The following is a 22,219-nucleotide window of genomic DNA, read 5'->3' on the forward strand; positions in this document are numbered from 1 at the left end:
CTTTTAAGACTATACCCTCAAACTGTTTTTCAAAGAATAGTTCAAAACTAATTCTGCATTCTTACATTCTGCATAACATCTCCTTTTTTCTTTCATGGAGGAAATAGACTCATATGGTTTTGGAACAACATGAGACTGAGTGATGACATAATTTTCATTTTTGGTGAACTGTCCCTTTTAGACAAAGGATCTATTATTAAAAGGAATGTCTTCCAAACACTTCCCTGCCTCCAGCATATGCCATCTCTCTCTAAATTAGATAGATACACTACTGCAGCCTGATGTGGTATATTAAAAAAACAGTGGCTTTGACTAAATTTATCATTATGCCAATGCAATGAGCTATGAAAAGAAAGTAGGCACTGCCAATGGAAGTTCTACTGGGGCAATCAAACACCATCGGGGCAATCAAACACCATCTGGGCAAAACAGTGCACACAGGGTCATAAACCAAGGACCATTATCGCCTTTACATTACATTACATTACATAAATTACAAAGCATTACATAAATATGTGCTGTTCAGTAAGGCAGCCATGATAAATGCCCACAGACACAAACACTAATCATTCACTGGTGGGGTTTTCTCATCTGTTTCTAGCTGGGTGTGTATTATGGAGAGATCTCTGAACAAATTATTACTTTAAGCTTACAGAACTGATCCCCATGGAAATCTGAAAATGCTACGCAAGGAGCGGAGCACAGACTGACCTGGGTGTCATATGATAGCTTAATTAAAGGAACCCCTGCTCAAATTAATCTATTAGAGGGGTGGGGATTAGGGAATTGTATTAAATCTGGTGCTCATATCACTGACTGTTTCACAGGTACTGAGGTGTTTTTCTGTGCAGTGCAAAAACCAGGCATTTCCAAATTCCAAAATTCCATAAAAATGACATCTCATTCGTACTCTAACGTATTCTATTCAGACTTAAAGGTCTCATCTGGATTTGCAATCATTTGTAATCAGTTAATCTGGTATTATCTCAGTAAAGACTGAGCATGAAGGGATTGAGGTTGTCTATGGACAGCAACTACAATATACAGTAGAAAGACAGTAAACTAATCCTTATAAGGAAAGTTCAGCATCAGAAACTTCCCATGTACAGCCATGCACTATATTAAACTAATATTTAATCCCCAATCTGAATTGGCTAATAATGCGTGTAGTTTTTCAAATAAGTAGAACACATTAAATACAGAGAAAATGTAACCCTTTAAGTCTTGCCCACTGTGCACGACTTTCTGTCAGCGCCCTGTGTACACTTTACAACTCACAGTGTTCTGTTTTCTTTCGTGATGGTGATCACACGATTGGGTGTATGCACTACACGACCACTCTTCCTCAACTGAAACCCTGTTTACACAGGGTATTAAAAGCGCTTTAGGTGACCTGATCAAAAGTAGATCTGGTCATCTCTTTTGATCACTTGTGTTTGGATTTCGAGGGGAAAGTCTCTGATTTTATGATGCAGAAGGCATACATCAATCATAACATCAGTGTATTACTGCATGACAATAATATGCAAAATGTAAAAAAAAAAAAAAAAACACTGTAAACCAGATTGAAGTTTCTCTTAATTATGGGTTCAAGCCCGAAGGGCTGAAACCCAATTGTAATTGTAAGGATTTTATTCTGCCCTAAATCTGATTGTGCAGACCAAACTGTACAGAGCTGAAACTTTGAGGAAGGTTGTCCCCCAGAGTACTACAGCATATCAAAGTTTTGGCCCGATCAGCCTCAAAGTGGCGCTTTAGTGATCGTGTTTACGATTTGGCCCACAACTCCTAAACTTTTTTGCACACTCAAGTGTACTACATCAATGGATTCCTTGGCTCAAGAAGAACAAAACATGTATCTCCTATTTCATTTTGGTTATAAAAATGTTTGCGTTAATTTGCATAATTCGAAAAACCTACTTTTTCAAACTCCTCCTAGGCTGTATGTTAGATTCACACGAAAATTGGGGTGTGTCTACTGTGAACCCTCCTAACAAAAATATATCAAAGGAATTGTGATATATTGAAGTGTTGCGAAGATATAAGTTACAAAACTTGATACACATAGACAAAAAGACATTCTGAGGATTCACGCAAAGTCAAGAAAAACTTCAGCCTATAGGGGCACTACAACAAAAATACTCTCATAACTCTGCAACCATGTGATCAATGAAGTTGAAAATTGGTATGCATCTTGTAGGGGCCAAAGGCTAACATATCATACAATATCAGTCAGACAAATAAAAAACATGGCCGCCAGCAGCAAATCAAATTTCAGCAGTTAATAACATCAAATCTGAATGACCAATCGTTACGAAATTGAGATATTTGTAGACAGTGTCAGAATGAGGCTGTGTACCAATATTTATGAAAAATTGGCCACAAGGTGGCGCTATAACAAGATCATTTACATTTTCACCAATAACTCCGCAACCAAAAATTGGTGTTTCTACTATGAACCCTCCTGACAAAAAGTTATCAAAATAATTTTGATTTGTCGAAGCGTTGCAAAGATATAAGCCAACGAATTTGTGAGGCGTCATCCATTTTGTAAGTATTGACCAATATCTACCAAAAATAAAGGCCAAATGTTACGAAACTTGATACATATATACAATAGCACATTTTGAGTCTGCATGCAAAATCGCAAAAATAAAAAAATAACAAAATGCTCATAACTCCCCAATTGTATTATCAATGAAGTTGAAAATTCTTGTAGTGGCCAAATGCTCACATATTCTACAATATGACTGTATAAATGGTGTGTAAATGATTGTATATTATCCAATGTTACCTGCTATTGTGAACTAAATCTAGGACTCCCTATGTGAATAATTATCAAAGAAAAGTTTAACTTTAGTTATTTAATTATTTAGGGGTTAAATGTATCAATTGGGTTGGACCAAGAGTATCCAAAACCTATAATTCCTAAAATAAATATTCAACATTCTAAAATCTTTTTGGAGATTGGGTGGTTTGTGGCTTTATAACAGTTAATAACAAAAAAAAAAAAAAATGACCACCATAACAATTATCCTGTTTCAGGATCATTGAACACAAGACACCAGAGTCATATTTAACACCAGAACTGTGTCTTCTCATCTGTGTCACTCTATGTTGATATCAGGCATACTGAAGAAGATTGGCGAAGTTGTATATGTTCATACATGTATTTTTGTGTGTAATATGAGCCACTTAGGTGACATGAAGTAAATCCGAGTTAGCTGTTTACATACAACAGCTCTTCGTGATCACTTACTACACTACACTACAAAAGCTAAGAAATAGCTTTAAACTGCTTTAAACAAACAACTTCAGCATTACGGCTCATCACAGATGAGAGACACAACAGACTGATTAATTACACAATGGGTGCTGTTTAAAATGGCGGAGGACATTGCGGTTTTCTATAGCGATCGACACTTGTGCACCGGCTTCTGCGAAATAGGGAGAAATACCCCCGCTTGGATGCTATTTTTCCACTAATAAAGCAGACCTTCAAAAAGCTGACAGCATCTCTGATTGGGTGTGGAAACAGGTTTTTGCACATGCCCAGTCTCTCTCTCTCTCTCTCTCTCTCTCACACACACACACACACACACACACGCATACATACATCCTTGTTTATCCAATAACTTGTTCGAAACAGCATAAGCCGTTATACTATTTCTGAAGTCACATTTTTGAATTACTAATGGTTGCTTGGATGCATCATTTGGTTTGAACCAGCAACGGCAGATTCTGATCTGTCGCGTAAGAAACTAGTTCCATGCACAAACATTTTCCTAATTTTTTAACAAGTACTTATCAGAATTTACTTACAAGTCATAAAAGCAAATTTTTTAACCACTCCACAGATTTAATATTAGCAAACTAAATTTTTGGCACAAGTAATTTTTCCAGCAATTCTTTACACACAGTTTGTTACACTTTTAATTGAATATATCACAATTCCAGTGGATAAGTAGTTTACATACACTAAGTTAACTGTGCCTATAAGCAGCTTGGACAATTCCAGAAAATGTGGTCAAGCCTTTAGACAATTAGCCAATTAGCTTCTGATAGGAGGTGTACTGAATTGGAGGTGTACCAATGGATGTATTTGAAGGCATAACTTCAAACTCAGTGCCTCTTTGCTTGACATCATGGGAAAATCAAAAGAAATCAATGAAGACCTCAGAAATAAAATTGTGGACCTCCACAATTCTGGTTCATTCTTGGGAGCGATTTCCAAATGCCTGAAGGTACCACATTCATTTGTACAAACAATAGTACGCAAGTAAAAACACCATGGGACCACGCAGCCATCGAACTTCTCAGGAATGAGACACAATCTGTCTCCTAGAGATGAACAACAGCAAATTACCTTGTGAAGAGGCTGGAGGAAACAGGTAGACAAGTATCTATATCCACAATAAAATGAGCCCTATATCGACATAACCTGAATGGCTGCTCAGCAAGGAATATGCCATTGCTCCAAAAAGAGCATAAAAAAGCAATACTACAGTTTGCAAGGGCACATGGGGACAAAGATCTTACTTTTTAGAGAAAAATGTAACTGTTTGGTCATAATGACCATTGTTATGTTTGGAAGAAAAAGGGTGAGACTTGCAAGCCTAAGAACACCATCCCAACTTTGAAGCATGGGGGTGGCAGCATCATGTTGTGGGAGTGCTTTGCTGCAGGAGGGACTGGTGCACTTCACAAAATAGATGGCATCATGAGGAAGGAAAATGATGTGGATATACTAACTACAATCAAATAAGGCTACCCAACATATTTGACCAAAGCTAAACAATTTAAAGGCAAAGCTACCAAATACTAACAAATTGTATGTAAACTTCTGACCCACTGGAAATGTGATGAAATAAATAATTATCTCTACTATTATTCTGACATTTCAGATTCTTACAATAAAGTAGAGATTCTAACTGACATTACTATTTTTAAATGTCAGGAATTTTTTTATGTATTTGGCTAAGGTGTAAGTAAACTTCTGACTTCAACATATATATATATATATATATATATATATATATACATACATACACACACACACACACACACACACACACACACACACACACACACACATACATTTTTTCCAAAAATGGCAAATTGGTCCTTCTAATAAATATTTGAATTAACAGTAAATTACCTTAATGACCCTAATTAAATTGCCAGACTGTCTGCAGAAAGATACAGATAATACTGACAAAAACAAATAAAACAATAATAATGCCATATCGTTTTGTCTATGATGCATTGAAGAAGCGAGCTTCCCAATAAAAGAGCATTAGTGTCTAAATCAAAGAGAGAAACTCTTCAAAAGGCAAGACTAAAACTTTTCAATATATCACACTAAGAATGGAAACAGTAATCAGTGGAGGACTGTGTAAAATTCTGACCATGTCCCATGAGTTCACCTTCAACTGGAGGCTTTAATTAAACTATTAAACTAGGCTTGTGGGAGAAATTGCCCTTTTCATGAAATCCAAGACAAGAAAGCTTATCTTTACCATGGAATGATAAAAATGGTAAGATTCAGTTCAGGTTAGTATTTCAGATCAACAAAAAGATCAAAACAAGTAAGAGGGTACATGCAATATGATTTATCTGTCTGTTTAAAGCAGCTTGGATTGTGTAACATTTTCATTTTCTTGGTTATTAGTAAAGATTAATGATTGTTTACCTGGGGTACCAGAGATCTCCACACTCAATGTGCATTCAGTGGTTTTGTTCTCAAACGGAGATCCCTTGTGGTCACTGCAAACACACAGTAAAACAAGGTATGAGAACACAGACAGACCTGACTGATGAAAGTGTTTGTGTGAGCTAACAAATGGAAATGAAATTAACAAAATGCCTCATATTTTTCAGCTTTAAGTATAATTGTTTTCTGCTCTACAAAAGTTGTGTAAAAACTCTCTCACTTACTTTGGAGACTCTGGGGTCAAAGGAAGTGGCAAGATGGTTGGTTTGGCTGCAGAACACAAAGGAGCATGGGTAATTAATTTACTATTTCACATCTACAACTAAATTGTAGACTCAGTCAGTGAAAGCAATGATGTTGCAAAACCAACCCTACTGAAAGGCTAGATTACTCTCCAGTCATATATTTTGGGCAAAACCAATAGTTGGACTAACATGACCCCATTGTTGGTTTGTATTTTTGTTTTATCTAACTGCATACTTTGTGAGGCAGGATGGAGTAATGGCATGTGTCAAGATTCCCAGCCTATCGTAAAAAGTTTCCCCACATTTTAACAGTCTGAAAACATAAAGAATTGAATGATAATGAAAAAGACAGACACAAAGGTTACGTATGGCTAAAACTTCAACAAGATGATATTTTGCATGCAATTGAAACCAAAGCAGAGAAAGAAAGAAGAGTCAAGTAAGCATGTGCAGTTGCCTGAGGCAGCGACCATCTTCAACAGCAGCTAGGGAGTATCTCTCTGTTAAACATCTATATTATGGCAGCCAGAGAAAGAATCTTTTCAGCACGTATCTGAGTTTTAAATTGAATGACTCCATAGTGCAAAGTTGTGCAGGCTTTCCCCCACTCCAATTTATATTGAATCTACAGACAAATGTTTGTGCCAAATCAGAGGTTTACTCTTCAATTTGAATGGTGTGACCAGCTGCGTTTTTTTAATCTCCCAAGTAAATTTTTGGTATGTGTTAGCGCTGAGGTTAGTGTGTGGTCAAACTGGGAAAGCGGTTAAAGGAGGAGAGGCAAAGGAGAGAGGGCAGGGATGCAGCAATGATTACCTAACATTGGTGAGACTTGGTCATCGAGGTGCCTGCAGATTGCCTGTTTATATGGGCGCTGCCCTTGTGAGTCGGAGGGGGTGTGCTCTGGAACTAAAAAGTCTGGGAACAAAGGGCTTGGCAGGCCCTGTGAGAATGACATGGGGCTGCCTATGACATCATTCAAAACATCCTCCCCCCCAGCTTGGCTCACGAGATCACGCAAACTTTCTCTTTCTGTTTTGCTTAACCAGCTCTCTAAGTCTAGATTAAGCTCTGTTGAACACTCTAGATCACTCTGGTCAGCCAGGCTAAATGTTTTATCGTGTGAATTGGGTGTCTTGCTATCATGCTCATGAATAGCTTGCTCTGAGTGTCCATCACTCTCTTGGACTCTACGAGCCTCCTCAGATAGGTATTGCCTTATATTATGGGGGACATTGGGCAATTGCAGGTGGGCCCGGTAACGGGCTGGCCTGGGTCTGGAGGTGAGCAGCTGACTGAGCATGGGGTGCTCTAGCTCTTGCCTCTGTTTCCTAATGTTCACCGTGAAATGCCTACTAGCACGGCCAGCATAAGCCCTGCCGCCCACCTCAAGGCAATGACCACAGCTGCCTGCATGACCCGTCTCTCTAGGCGGGAGAGAGTAAGAGTGCATGTACCTAATAAAGCGGGCGGCGGCCAAGCTGCCTGGGTCAGCACCCTCTTCACCGGAGCAAGCATGGCCACATGGCACAATGGGGGCCGATTGCTCCCCGTGAGTACACCGCCGCCACTTCCCTGCCCTCTCACCAGCCACACTATACGCGCCGTCTGCCTGGCTCTCACCTCGCTGGGCCTGCACTGCCAGCTGCTGCTGTTGCTGTTGCTGTGATGACAGGGAGGCAGAGGATGTCTTCTTTTTGGAGGCAGTGGAGGAGGAGCAGGATGACAGAGAGGAGAAAGAGGAGGACGATGAGGACGATGGAGAGGAGGACGATGAGCAGGAGGTGCAAGCCCCTCTCCTATCCTTGCTGCAGCCTGCCCAGGTGCTCTTGGCTTCACTGGCTTTGGTCTGGAAGGCCTCTTCGCTAGAGGTGAGGTACTTGAGCAGCTCAGTGCAAGGGCGTCTTATGGAGCGATTGGGACAGGCCCCTTGAGGTTTGCTGTTCCAGGGGTTTTCTGTCTAAAGATTAGGAGACACAGAGAGAGGGGGAAAAAGTTCAGAAACATACTTTAAGGAATTAACCAGACATAGATATGAGTGCTTGGCCACGGCATTGCCAAAGAGAGGTCCAGTTCAACACGCTTAATGTGCCTTCTTGCACTACAGTGTCGGTAGCAAACCTCAGTACTCAGCGTGGTGATAGGGTTGCTTTCAAAAGTCTGTCTCATTAAACTGGAAGTGTTTTTGTAAGGTAAGTTGCTCTAAATTGACTGACTTTAACTTACTTGACTTGTGGCAATGTTGAGAATGCAACATGCACTTGCGTTGTGTGAATTATGAATTATGAATTGCTGTCTGACAAAATATGGTACGCAACAACGCATTAAATTGAGCTTGCATAATTAGAAGCGTCTGCATCAATATAGCATAGAGTATGTTTTAGCCTGAATCATGGGATGAAAAAGGGACAGTGGTAATAGAGAGATTAGAACAGCGGGTTAGCACAGAGGTGGTTTTGTCTCCCAAAAGGCAATGTGAGTGTGCTTTGCCAATCATCTTATTTATGAGGTCTTGGGATTGCTCCAGGAAGATCTGCATGAAGGCAGCCAGAGGAGGCAGCTGCGTCCTATGGGACCCTGCTATGAGCAGAACTCCAGAAACAGAGGAGTTAAGTCGTTATAGAAAATTAACTCCTAAAATAGAATTGCATACATATGAGTGAAAGTGTTTTTGTGAGAGAGAGAGAATTAAGCATGATTTTCACCTTAAATAAATACAAATTTTGCTGCTTGTACACAACAAAATGGAGCCTGTGGTAAATGAAATCATAATTTTTATGTCAACATTGCTAATTCTATCAAGACGACTTAACGTTTTCTATTTTTCACGGAAAGTGCAACTCAGAGGTCCTAAACATTGTTAAGAGCAATGAAACTTTAGAGGAAATTGCCACAATACCTCCATCTCAGACACAACTTAATCAACCTTAAGTGAGTGAGTGAACGAACTGAGTGAACAGACTATTTGTATAATTTACCAGAAAGGAAAAATTACATGAAATCAGCAAATGAGCTAACACACACCAGGCCTTTGATTTCGAGAAGTGCAGGGAGCAGCTACCTTGGCAACAGCAGGTGTTGGTTTGATCCGTTTGTTGCTGGCTGCATGGTTCTGTGCCTTGCCACCTGGGTATTGATTATAGCTGAGTTGGGAGTTAGCAGGCGCCAGAAGGAGCTTCTTCAGCTACAAACAGAGCAGAGAAACAGATCATGGGGATTAGAACTATGTATTTAAAACACAATGCAAAAATCTCAAAATGAACTAAAATAATTTATAGAAGAAAGAGAAAATATTAGTTTTATTGACTTGTCAATCTGGAGTCAGTTGCAAAAAACACTTCATTGCGAAAACGCTTAGTGACAATAGCCATACAATTATAACTAAGGGTTTTCTATAATTAAGGGGTTTCCTGCAACTGGGCTCTGGTCTTATGCAAGAGGTCCCGGGTTAAAATCACAGATGAGCCCCCGCCGTGACAAATCAGTTGCCAGGTGGATTTAATCTGAAACTTTTGCAAGTTGCTACAGGGAGTTACTACAAACAATAAAGATGATAGATAAATTAATTTAATTATTTTATCTTGTATATTGGTCCAGCTGACAAACTTTGATTTGCTCTTTTAACAGAGCAGCGTGGCTGTGTTTTGTGCACACACATAAACAGAAGGCTGGCAGAGCTACTCTCTGGCGTGTCTGTACCCATTTTTGCTCACAGGCCTGCAGCATCTCCTTATCTGGTGCAAGTGAGGACCAGACACAGAGAGTCAGGGAAGTTAATCACCCTGGGACTGAGAAAGAGTAAGGCAAAGACAGAACGAGAGGGCTATGCTTCATGGTGAAATAGGATTGGGCACAGTGGAGGCAAGGGAGGGAGCTTCTCTTACCAAGGAAGGCTCTTCTGGCTCTGGGGTGTGTGGAGAGCGGTCTGGGGTGGAAGGACAGCTCTGATCACTGGCATTGGTCACGTCCCCATCTGCCAGAGCCTCGAATGAAGGCAGCCCGTCCTCGTCCACTGGGATACTATTCAGGGTCTCTGTGAGCACTGCCAGCAAGTTGGCCTCATTTTCGTCATCTATCTTCTTAGGGGCAAAAAGAAACAGGGAAAGAAAAAGAACAGTGAGAGAAAATAGGACATTTTAGTTTGGAGAAATCGATTCTGTCTGTCTTTACGCTTTGGAGTATGTTAGGTACTACATAATTGTTAATAGAGGATGGAGGGTTTCCTTTTTTTTTGCTGCATAAACTTGCAAAAACCTCTTTCAACAACAAATTGCCTAAGCCACATATGTCAGCACTGTCATTCATATATTAAACATGCAGCTAATTGAACCAAAACAATATCTCCCCTACTTGAGCTGGCACACAGCAACTACCCAATGAAGTACAGAGAAAGAGGGAAGAAACAGTAGGAGGAAATTTAAGTTCCTACAATACCCAATACAGTTGTCATAAATTGGGAAATGTGTGTCCATCAACCAAACTTTTGCTCATAATCCATAGATACGTAACTCTTATGGTAAACTAGGGCTGGGCAATATATTATAATGATTTTGCTGGTGTTATAAAATTCATTGTAAAACATTTGATGATTTGAATGTGCTTTTAATTTGGCACATAATTTGAAATGATTACCATGAATTGATTCAAAACTCTGATTCAACGTTTTGTTGACATCATCACTTAATAATTTGTGGAAGTCTAAGCATGACATTTCATGTATATAAAAATGTTTTAGTACAAATATATTTAGGTAAATATTGCTGTTGCTATTTATTATGCATTCATTTACTACAAAATAGTTTGGTCTTTTTTATTTACATTTAAAATTTTTACTGAGCAATACATAAATATTGACGTACTGAATATCATTAAAAGGCTGAAAAATACTTCAGGGCTATATTGCCTAGCCCTGTTGTCAACTAATTCTAAATATGCACTTACTGAGCACTTTATTAAGAACATCTACTTATTCATGCGATTATATAATCAGCCATTCACGTGGCACCAGTGCAATGCATAAAAGCATTCAGATGCGGGTCAGGAGCTTCAGTTAATGTTCACATCAACCATAAACCAGAATGGGGGAAAAAATTATCTCAGTGATTTTGACCATGTAATGATTGCTGGTGCCAGACGGGCTGGTTTGAGTATTTCTGTAAATCCTGATCTCCTGGAATTTTCACACACAATAGTCTCTAGAGTTTACTCAAAATGGTGCCAAAAAAAACTTCCAGTGAGTGGTATTTATAAGGATGTAAATGCCTTGTTAATGAGAGAGGTCGCAGAGAATGGTCGGACCGATTCGAACTGACAGAAAGGCTACGGTAACTCAGATAACCGCTCTGTAAAATGAAAGTGACAGAATATCATCTCAGAATGCACAATACGTCAAACCTTGAGGCAGATGATCTACAACAGCAGAAGACCATGTTGGGCACTTAAGTGACTCAGTGAGTGTATGTGATATATTTATATTTATTATTCTATGGTGTATGATTACACAACCACATGATAATGTCTTTGATGTGGTCAAATGTTTCTGGGGCTGTTTCTTTTTTAGATGGTAAAGCATGAGGGGCAGCAGTATCTGTGGAGTGGTGGCTGTGGAAAAGTAGAAGGTACCGGAAGATCCAGCACCAAAACCCACAGGACTTAGCAATTGCAGAATATAAACACAAATTGATGGGGGATGTGGTGTAAGCAGGCCATCAAGAACAAATCCTTTTGTGCACACCACAGAGCTAGTATGGCTTGCTGATGGTGTAAGGCATGGTGGCTGCAGGCAGACTGTCCTCATTAGATAGAAGTGTTGCACTGCTTAACCTCCTGTCCCATGTGCAATGATCACACAGTTTGATCCTTTTTTCTATTAATAGTGTCCCACCATTACACCCTGGCATGTCCCTATACCCATGGAAACTGATTTTGAAACATCATAACAAGGCCATTTTACTTATCTCCCTCCATTTAAAAGATTTCCACACTGATAGTTCTATCATTCGATTATCCACTGACAGGGAAAATGCTAAGCCCAGTTTCATAAAGCCCTCCTTGGGATATATTTCCTAATTCTTTATTGGAACTGATAACAGCACATATTTCCAAAAGATAACCAATCATTCACTGGGGCACACCTGAGTGTTGACATTAAAATTGTAAGAAATAAATCACAGCCTGTGACATAGCTTGCTGTTTAATGGTTGTCTAATGATGTCCTTTTAATGTGCTGTGCTTTCGATGGCTCCCCGCTATTTGTCTTTAGATACTTTATAAATTACCAGTCAGCCACTGACAAATAGGGCAATAACAATCAATAGACTCAAAAGCCTTTGCCTAATGTTTTAAAGCATTTCCTCCAAGCTAACTAAATCATCGTTATTTAGGGTCACTTCACATGTCGCTTTAATGGCTGCTTATCTTTTGAATTACGCAAGTTCAAGACAGATTTTTATTGGGTTGAGTCAGAAAAATAGAGGTAGTTTTCACCATAGCATGCACTCATACACTGCAAAAAATCATTCTTAATCAGAATTTGTATCTTGTTTCACAGTAAATATAACAAAACATCCTTCTAATAAGATGCATTTACTTGAGAAGTCAAAATTAAATAAGACACTATAAGATAGTGGTAAAGTGTACAGCCTCATAATATCTTGTTAGATTTCTCTGAAAACAAGACTTAATATCATATGCCATTTTTCTTAAGTAAATGTATCTTGTTTTAAGGATGTTTAGATAAAAATAAGTACAAAAAAATATTTTTGCAGTGAATGGGCTAGTACAGTTTTCTAAAACTACTACTAAAGTGTCAATTCTCAGTCAGACATTCTCCAAGATGTCAGCGGGTGCTCAAGGGTTTACACAGCAATCAAAAGCATGAAGTCCTGCCAAAATCTCCGGCACTCCTTTTACAAAATCTGTTATCTCTCTGTATGCTATGAAACACACTGTATAACCTTTGTCTGCCATCCAGACACATAATTCAAAGTGCAACCAGCACTTGAAAAAGTACATCCAGTCCTGTGTCAGAGTTATCAGATTTGCCAGAAGCGTCTGGCAACATTTTGGTGGCAATGTCTGCAGCCACTGGTTGACTGTAGCAGCCTTAAAGAGGAATGACCTGAAGAAGGAGGAAGAAAAATAGATCAGGCTTTTCCCATTCCGCTTAATGGACCCCACTGAATTAAATAGATCTTAACAATCATAGGCTAATTATGGGATCACAATATATTAACCTGATTTAATTCTAAAGGGTGCCATTCATGGCTGTTTTACTCCAAATGCTTCAATTAGCCATAAAACACACTGGCAAGCACTCGGTAGTCACACTCCATCTACCTCCCCTCCCTTTCCCAATGCTTTAGAGGCATGCCAGTGCTCACCAGTCATTCATTATCAGGTGAACCCTTTTGTTATCAGACAGGCTGTCTTTGAAATTGTCCTTGCTTTAACTCTTTTATTGAGTTCCACCCAAGCCATTGTATTCCTGAGATATACCTTATGCACTGATAACAGTAGCTTGGTCCCTTTCTTTTAACCCCTAATTTCATTTCAAAAGAAAGCAATACAAAGTCTTTCTGATATCTTTTGATGGTTTTTTGGTGAATATCCTTCATTGCCAAGTAATGACAGAACATAAAAAGAAAGTCAAGATTCTGAGTGTCTGCGGCCTCGCATCTCCACAGTGACAGAGAAAGAAAACTTTGCAGGTAATAAACCTGGAAAGTCAATTAAGCAGAGCGGGTTTTACAATGAAACCTTGCACTATCAAAAGGTAGTGATTAAATGGCATAAAATGTGTAGAAACTGTTTAAAAAGAAGATCTATGTATTTCAAATGTGGTTTCTTTTTCCTTTTTTTTCTTCTTTGCTGACACAGATACATAAATTAAAATACTCATAATAATAAGAATAAGAATAATATATTAATGGAACTAACATAAAGTAGCAATTAACAATGATACTTTCATAAATTAACATGATCTGAGATTCATAATACTATATTAATAATGACATATTTTATTATTGTACATAATTATTAACAATAATAATAATAATAATAACTATACTTATTGTTAAATTACAATTAGGACAAAATAAATGTCATGATACTGAATGCATATAATAGAATTTGCATGTCCCGCCCCAGGACATACGGGTATAAAGGGAAGTGGACGTGCGTCTGTTAGTCAGATTTTTTCTTCGGAGCAGAGCAGTTGTGCAGCAGCAAGCTGAGTTTCACTACTGCTCCACTCACCTCTATCAGAGCATTGCTGTTGGATCTAAGGCATGTTTCCAGCAGCTTTCACCTTCTCTGCATGCTGTGCAGTCCACGGCCCTGGGCGCTTCGACAGCACTTCTGTAAAGAGTGTATACCTTCTAAAACAGAAGTGTTTTCCCCTCTAAAAGAGAGTATTTTCATTCATAAAAGAGTAATACACAGAGGCGTCCGCTCACACTACCCTTGACAGTGGGGCGGCCCATGGGTAAAAGGAGGTCCCCCAGGTGGATAGAGCGGTTGCGATCCATCTGTGCCCCGAGAACACCGCCACCTGGCGGGATCGTCTGGCACTCCCCTCCAAGGCCTATAGGATGAAGTCGTCGCTGACCTCGAAAGCCTACAGCACCACTGGTCAGGCCACCTCCGCCCTGCATGCCATGGTGCTCCTGCAAGTTCACCAAGCCAAGGCACATAAAGATCTGCACTTGGGTACTCCTGACCCCAACATGCTGCAGGAACTGCACTCTGCCACCGACCTCACTCTCAGAGAAACAAAGGTCACAGCATGGGCACTTGGGCAGGCGATGGCCACCCTCGTGGTCCGTGGTCCTCGTGGTCTTGTGGCTCCTTTGGTCGAGATGCGCGACGTTGCAAAAGCCCGCTTTCTCAATGCCTCTGTCTCCGACGACACCGTCGATGACTTCGCCCAGCAGTTTTTGCCGGTAAAGTGAAAGATGGAAGTGATCTCTCACATCATGCCGCGGTGCCGCCCCAGCAGCCCACGCCCCGTCTTCCCGCTGAGGGTGTCCCCCTGCAGCTTCATCCAAACAACAGGCAGCTCCACCTCAACCCGAGCCCAGCTCTCAGCCCCAGAGTCGAGGGCCCCACAAGCAGCATACGCCTCCCATCTCCAGGAACACCTCTAGGACCCGGAAGGCTCCTAAGCGCTCCTGAGATGGAAAACCCGGGCAGTCAGATGTTCGCTCTGGAGTAGGTACCAAGACCACTCTGTCCCCCTGTGGTGGGCTGGGAGGAAAATCCTTGTTTTCCTTATTTTCTTTTGCCACACCCCTTCAGGCTGCGGTACCAACTTTGTCAATAAAAGAGCGATTTCCTCACTTCTTGGGTCATCTAGCCGGTGCGTGCCGGATGAACCAAAATCCTAGAGTCCGGATTCCCGGACGCAGTTACCTCGCCTCCTGACCCGCGACTGTCCTTCTTGCACTGGTGCTGTGCAATGTCAGGAGGACGGGGAACAAGTCACCTTAGTGGCTCCTTACTGGCACACTCAGACTTGGTTCTCGGATCTCGCAATCCTCACGACAGCACCTCCCTGGCGAATTCCCCTGAGGAAGGGCACCCTCTGGCATCCACACCCAGACCTCTGGAACCTCCACGTCTGGCCCTTGGACGGGATGCGGAAGATCTGAGTGACCTACCACCAGCAGTTGTAGACACGATCAACCAAGCCAGAGCTCCCTCTACCAGGCAGCTTTATGCCCTGAAGTGGCGTTTGATCGCAAATTGGTGTTCTTCAACTACTGACCGGTTGTACCACTTGCACTCAGCGCCTTTCCCCTCTATTGAGGCGAACACGTGCATTCTTATCCCAGGAGATCCCACTAACTTGGCTCCCTGGATGACTCCTCCCTAGCCCTCTAGCCCTCCGGAGGAATTTGCGACCAGACCCACTACGAGCTTCAAGTTCTCTGTACTGGGGTAGGGCTCCACAGGCATAAATCCCTTTTCAAGCAACTCCCTGTGATGTATATTCCACGGTACGGTCCCCCTGTTGGTGGACCCGCGTCTCCCTTGGGCAGTCTCTCGGCCCCCGTTCAATGTGTTTGTAGAGCTCCTCCCTTACTAGGTAGGACCTACCACCACACCACTTCCATGTGTGGCTTTACAACCCATGTGACATATTGGACACATGTTACCTCCCCCCAGCCTGGGCAGGATGTGGTCTCCCAGAGTCTTTTCCACCTGAAAGAATAGGAATGGAAAAGAACACCTTACCTGCGGCGTGATATAGCGTTAAGATAGCCCCAGCCGGTTTATGCTCTATGACGAGAAACATAGAGAGAGAAAAGGCCACGGCTGGCTGGCTTGCTCCCATGATAGTCATGTCGCTTGTTCAAGCAGCTCAAGGGTGCTGGGAACGTAAGAAATGTATATGATTTTTTGTGCATTGGGGAGGGTTACGTGCGGCCGATAAAGTTACTTCAAGCATGCATTAGCTTACTTGCACTTGTGTCAGCAGTTCACGTAACACGGTTTAGTGTTAACCGTGAATGTCATTTTTAAATGGGACCCCTTGTGTCACTACAATCGACACAACATCGAGTGAGTGACAGAAGGGGAACGTCATGGTTACCATTGTGTCCCCCTTGCCATGACACTAGACCTACCACTATAAATGGCCGAACCTTACTCTCGGCTCCTCAGTGCAAAATCCTGACTAACAGATGCACGTCCGCTTCCCTTTATACCCGTATGTCAGGGGGCGGGACATGCAAATTCAGTCTGCCAATTTCTCACTGGCCTTTTCTAAAATCCAGAGGTACGCAAGGCTCTCAAAAAAGACCCCTTGTGTCACTACAATTGACACGTCTCGTTCACTCCATCAGGAAATGGAGGTTACAACAGTAACCATGATGATTTTTTGCAGAAAAAAACCCCACCATAAACCAGCCTAAACTGGTTTGCTGGTCTTAGATTGACTTCCACTCTGGTCTGTTGCTTGGGTTTAAATGAGTTTAGGCCACTTTTCAGCTGGCCAGTCTCAGATAAGCCAGGCTGGGAGATGAGCTAGACCAGCTGAAGACCTGCTTGGTCAGGCTGGAAGAACAATTTAAGCCAGCTAAGACCAGAAACCAGTTTATTGAAAATGTAAACAATCAGAATAATGCATACTGAAGAGTCTTTCAGTATGCATTACACATATTGTATGTGTTTGCATGTTCCTGTAGCTTCAAGAATTGATCACTAAAACAACTTCTCTTAAAAGATAATCACTCTTAAAGATGGAATGAAACAGTAAAAGAGTTGAAACTGAAAAAAGAAAGAACTGACATAATCTAAATAGATTGAGAGAAAAAAGAAGGGGTTCACAAACTGTTTCTTAGCCGTGGTGCAACAGATGGTCCACAGCCCTGCTTCTAATGTGATTAGAATCAAATTAGTTTTCGGTACTCAGACATATTGATGCTCTATTTATTTTAGAACCTTGCCCAATAATACTTACACTTTCAGTGCGGGTGCTCAGACTCCTAAAGAGCTGGAATCAAAACATTTTAATGCAGCAAGAACAGAACAACACAATGTTTATTCCTTTTTCAAAACGGCATGCACAGACCTTCACTTCAGTCAGAGGTATACAATCTTTTGTGAGAATAAACATATACAGAATGGCAATCATGTTAGATCTGATAGATAGCAGAAGAAATAGACAAGCAAGGAGGAAGTGGAGGATGAAAGGAAAAATAAGAGTCCTGTACACTTCAACCCATTAAAAAGTCAATGTTGTATTTCACGGCAATGCAAGCAGGGAGAGGAACTGCTACAGTCAGCCTTGCATGTGGAAATGGACATATAGAGGAAAGCTTGTTTTACTCTTGTTTTACTCTAGTGTAAGTGCTTATTGAGATGACTGGAGAAATGTGCATGTACCAAAATGAGACACAGGCACACAAAGTTTTGGGAGTGACAACCGCATTTAAATGTGGGAGTGAACATTCAGTACATTTTAAGCTCAATTGACAGCATTTGTGGCATTATTTTGATTACCACAAAAGTTATTTAGACTTTTTTCTCCTTTTCTTTTAAAAAAGCAATGGAAGTGAACGAGGACAATCTGTAAATGTTAAAATACTCCCTGTTTTAAAAGTGTTGCCACACTAAGTAAACAGTACAGGTGTTTGCAATTTTTTGTATAAACTTATATCCAAATGTATAACTTCATTGCAATGATGTCATAACGCTATAAACTCCTGGAATCCAGAGAATCAGACTGCCCCTCCCTGTGATGCTGGAGTAATAAATAATACGACAGTAAAAACGTCGATTTAAACAATTTCACAACTAAAATAATACTCAAGATTTTACAGAAGAATTAATGCAAGTGCTTTTTTTTTTTAAAGAAAAGGAGGGACGAGTTGAAATATATTTTTTTGGTAATTAACATTATGCCAAAACATGATGTGAATTGAGTTTAAGTTGTTTTGATCCCATAATATTCCTTTAAATTATCATTGTTTTGTGTGTAGAGGCTCTCCAAATCCCTCCTTGCTTGTTTAAAGTGCTATGTTTCCCCCCTGACCTTTTGGCTGTTGGAAGGCTTGTGAGAAGCACAGGGGCTGTACGGTCTGTAATTTGTCACCCTGATATCAGCAGTGGGGCACATCATCAACAACACTGCACAAGGCATGCAAAGGAACATTCAACATTCACAAAACTCAACAAAGGAGAAGGATCCTGTATAGTAATCTTTTCTAAAACAAAGCACATTCGTAAAAAATGTATTAGAGTTGATTGCTGAATTAATCTGTGTGAAACTAGGGCAAAAAAAAAGCACTTAGAGATTGCATGAATGCATGTGTGTGTGTTTTATCATGAACACCTGCTCTTGTGCAATTATGAAGGAGGAGTGGGGTTGCAGACTCCAATATAAAAAAATATATGGTAATTGAAACCACCAAATCTGTGTGGGAATGCAGTAAATTTGATTCAGCAGCAAAAGGTCACGCTATTCAATTTACACTCAGTGCTGAGTACAGTAGCCAGCAAAACACCTGAAAGCAAATTATCATAACAGAACCCACTGCAGTGCTCTCATTCCAGTGGATAAAAGCTATTTGATGATTACTAAATAAATGCATTACCTTTTACCTTGATTTCAATTATGTACCCTCTCTTTCTTTCCTGGTCAGGCCTGAGATGTTGGTGAGGGAAGCTCTACGAGACTTTGACTTTGCGAGAACATTATTCTCATTATCTTTCAAACATGTTTTTTTTTTCTTATCCTTTGTGTTTCTTTATTTATTTATCATTCTAAATCTTTAAAGGGTCTGGTTTCTAGCTGGTGACCAGCATATAGATGCTGACTAGGTTAACAAATAATACCAAAGTCCCTTCAAGGCAAGTCACGTAATTCGGAGGCCATATTCAAAAGGCTTCCAGGTAGCTATTTTCTATGGATACAAGAGGGATACAAGTACAGTTCTACCTGAATGGGGAAAGACAGAAATCTACAAAACAGATAGTCAAGAGTCCGATAAAATAACATTTCAGATGAGTAGTTAAATCTGACAACAACTTCTACATAATTTGTGCTTCTTTAGCTCAAATCACTATAAAAGAAACACTATTATTTTGGCTGCTCCAGCTAATGGGCATGCACATTCTCAAGTAAACTGACATGTGATGTCTCTATCAAAAAGGTGATTGGTTATTTTAACTGTAAGGTTAGACTTCCATTCCTAGAGCCGCTATTTTCAGTGTTACTTCCTTAGTCAGCCAGTTTTGCTGGTCCACCAGCTAGACCAGGGGACTAGACTAGGCAGGGCTTCTAATCTGGTCTTTTCTTCAGAGTTGTCCTAGTGCACAAATTACAGGCACCAAACTATAATAGAATCGATAGTCAAAGAATATATTCATAAGATATCTTAGCAATGCATGTCTTCACTTATAAGCAGAATATAACAGCTAAAAAAGAGAAAGAGGTATACAAATATATTTTGTAGACATACACGACCATCTCTTTTAAACACCAATGGATATCAAATAGAGACAAGGATACATTACTGAACCACTCACAACAGGTAGTTCACCTGAGGGCACTTTAAACAATCTATTGTTGATGAGAAACAAGGGCAAGCTTTGGATCTATAGGGTGAACAGGTCACCACTATCTGGATGTGGGAAATTAATACTTGAGCAAAACTTGTGGAATGTTGGTTAATAAAGTGATTCATTTCTGTTCATTTTACCTGGCTGCTAAAGCTATTAAAAGTGCAGGTACAAGCTTGATCATCCATTGAATTTATCTCGTGCAATAAGCCCAATCAGCTTCCTTGTTGCAGAATTATTGCATTTTGTTTTGCTTCTAATTTTCCCCTTTCATAAAACAGTTTCGAGTGACCCATTAAACCATGTCCGGACACTGTCCCCTGCACAAAAGGACCTAAAAGGACCATCTTTCCTGGAATCCAGAGATTCACACTGCCCCTCCCTGTGATGCTGGAGTATTAAATAATCCAGGAAACGCCTGTACCGTGGCTCACTTTCTCTCCCAGCTAAGAGTCGAGCCAGACGCCTAGGGCTTATTGGCTTAGCGTTTCCGGCCAGGTTAGAAAGAGACAGGCCCTGAAAGACTCTTAGAAGAGATTAACGTACCAGACTAAAAATAGCCCACAATGGCTATCCCACACTTTCAACTGTTGACACATTACATGCTTACTCTAAAATGTGAATATTACTGTACGTGGCCAACTGATACCCATGAGACATTGTGTATATTGGTTTGTTTGGACATATGCATGTGTAGACACTGAATGTCAATGCTGTAAATAATGTGCTGTATACCGTGCTAGTACGAACATGAAATGGGATTAAATAATTATCAAGATAATGGAAGCCAAAGTTAAACCCTTGGCTTGTACTTGCTGTAATGTTGATGTAGTATATTTAGCACAACCAAGATAAAATTTGGCAGCAGATCAGCATGAAAGAGCAACTTCCACCAAGAGCTGTCTAAGCCAAACTCATAAAATGGGATTTAAAGGGCTGACCACTATGTCCAAGGGAAAACCCAATTTCTCACTTGCCTACAGACATGGAAAAATGGTCTCATGTGTGATACCACCTGTGGTGCTTCAGTTCGGGGTACTGACTGTCAGCTGACACTTGTGCCACAGAACTGGAAGAACACAGTGTGTCCTTCAGGAAGTAAAACTGCCAGATGAACAGCTCAGGCATGCACAAACACACGCAGGAGAAATGTGTTAAGAACAAAGCTTAAGTTAATGCATACCGGTGGCTTTAAGAATACGATTTGAAGATTTGTATGCCAATATAAAGTGCTAATATAGAATTATCAAGAACATGGCAATGCAAAACAAAGAAATATTGCAGCTGGTTCATAGTAAAATTATGGTATACGATGGTAATGCCAAGGTACTTCAATATATACACTTACTGAGCACTTTATAAGGTATTCCTGTACACCTACTTATTCATGCAGTCCAATCAGTCAAACATGTAGCAGCAGTGAAATGCATAAAATCAAGCAGATATTGGTCAGGACCTTCAGTTAATGTTCACATCAACCATCAGAATGGGGACAAATGTGCTCTAAGTGATTTCGACCATGGAGTGATTTTTGGTGCCAGACGGGCTGGTTTGAATATTTCTGTAAATGATGATCTCCTAGGATTTTCACGCACATTCTCCATTGACCTCTCTCATCAACAAGGCATTTGCGTTTGCAAAACTGCAGCTCACTGGATGCTTTTTGTTTTTGGCACCATTCTGAGAAAAGTCTAGAGACTGTCGTGCGTGAAAATCCCAGGAGATCAGCAGTTACAGAAATACTCAAACCAGCCCATCTAGCACCAACAATCATGTCACGGTCGCAATCACTGAGATAAACTTTTTTCCCCATTCTGGTGGTTGATGTGAACATTAACTGAAGCTCCTGACCCAGAACTTATTACAGCTTACAATATATTGCATTTTATGCTTGACTTATAATAACATGTGTATAGACTAGGGATGTGTTCCGAAGACGAATACCTTATTCAGATAATGCCTTATATGACTTAAGAATAACGGATTCATCCAATAATAAAACAAATATTGAATGACCAAAAAGCACAAGGATAAAGCCAATATTTCTAAAGTGTAAACCTTATGAATGAAAATGCGCACGTTGTATTTTCAGATCATATGGCCGCGGTCTCGATAAATTGTGCACATCTGGAGCTTATCAAGTGTAACATTAAGAAACGACATCATATACACTTTCCACTTCATGAAATGTCTA

At 40.4% G+C, this 22,219-nt stretch overlaps 1 protein-coding gene across 3 annotated transcripts in view; it reads right to left on the reverse strand.

Annotated features, from left to right (window-relative positions):
- Window positions 1-22,219, reverse strand: part of LOC127658436 (peroxisome proliferator-activated receptor gamma coactivator 1-alpha-like) — a 64,612-nt gene that overhangs the window by 22,790 nt on the left and 19,603 nt on the right. Inside the window, exons 3-7 of one of the 3 annotated variants that reach the window (XM_052147731.1) lie at window positions 9,843-10,037; window positions 9,020-9,142; window positions 6,775-7,918; window positions 5,938-5,983; window positions 5,693-5,766 (exon numbers count right to left, since the gene is read on the reverse strand). In XM_052147731.1, coding sequence (XP_052003691.1) covers window positions 5,693-5,766; window positions 5,938-5,983; window positions 6,775-7,918; window positions 9,020-9,142; window positions 9,843-10,037 — 1,582 coding nt within the window. The remainder of the gene's footprint in view (window positions 1-5,692; window positions 5,767-5,937; window positions 5,984-6,774; window positions 7,919-9,019; window positions 9,143-9,842; window positions 10,038-22,219) is intronic. The other 2 variants (XM_052147750.1, XM_052147740.1) reach the window with 2 other exon arrangements.

This window comes from Xyrauchen texanus, chromosome 2 (assembly GCF_025860055.1).
Source record: "Xyrauchen texanus isolate HMW12.3.18 chromosome 2, RBS_HiC_50CHRs, whole genome shotgun sequence".
Classification (NCBI taxonomy): domain Eukaryota; kingdom Metazoa; phylum Chordata; class Actinopteri; order Cypriniformes; family Catostomidae; genus Xyrauchen; species Xyrauchen texanus.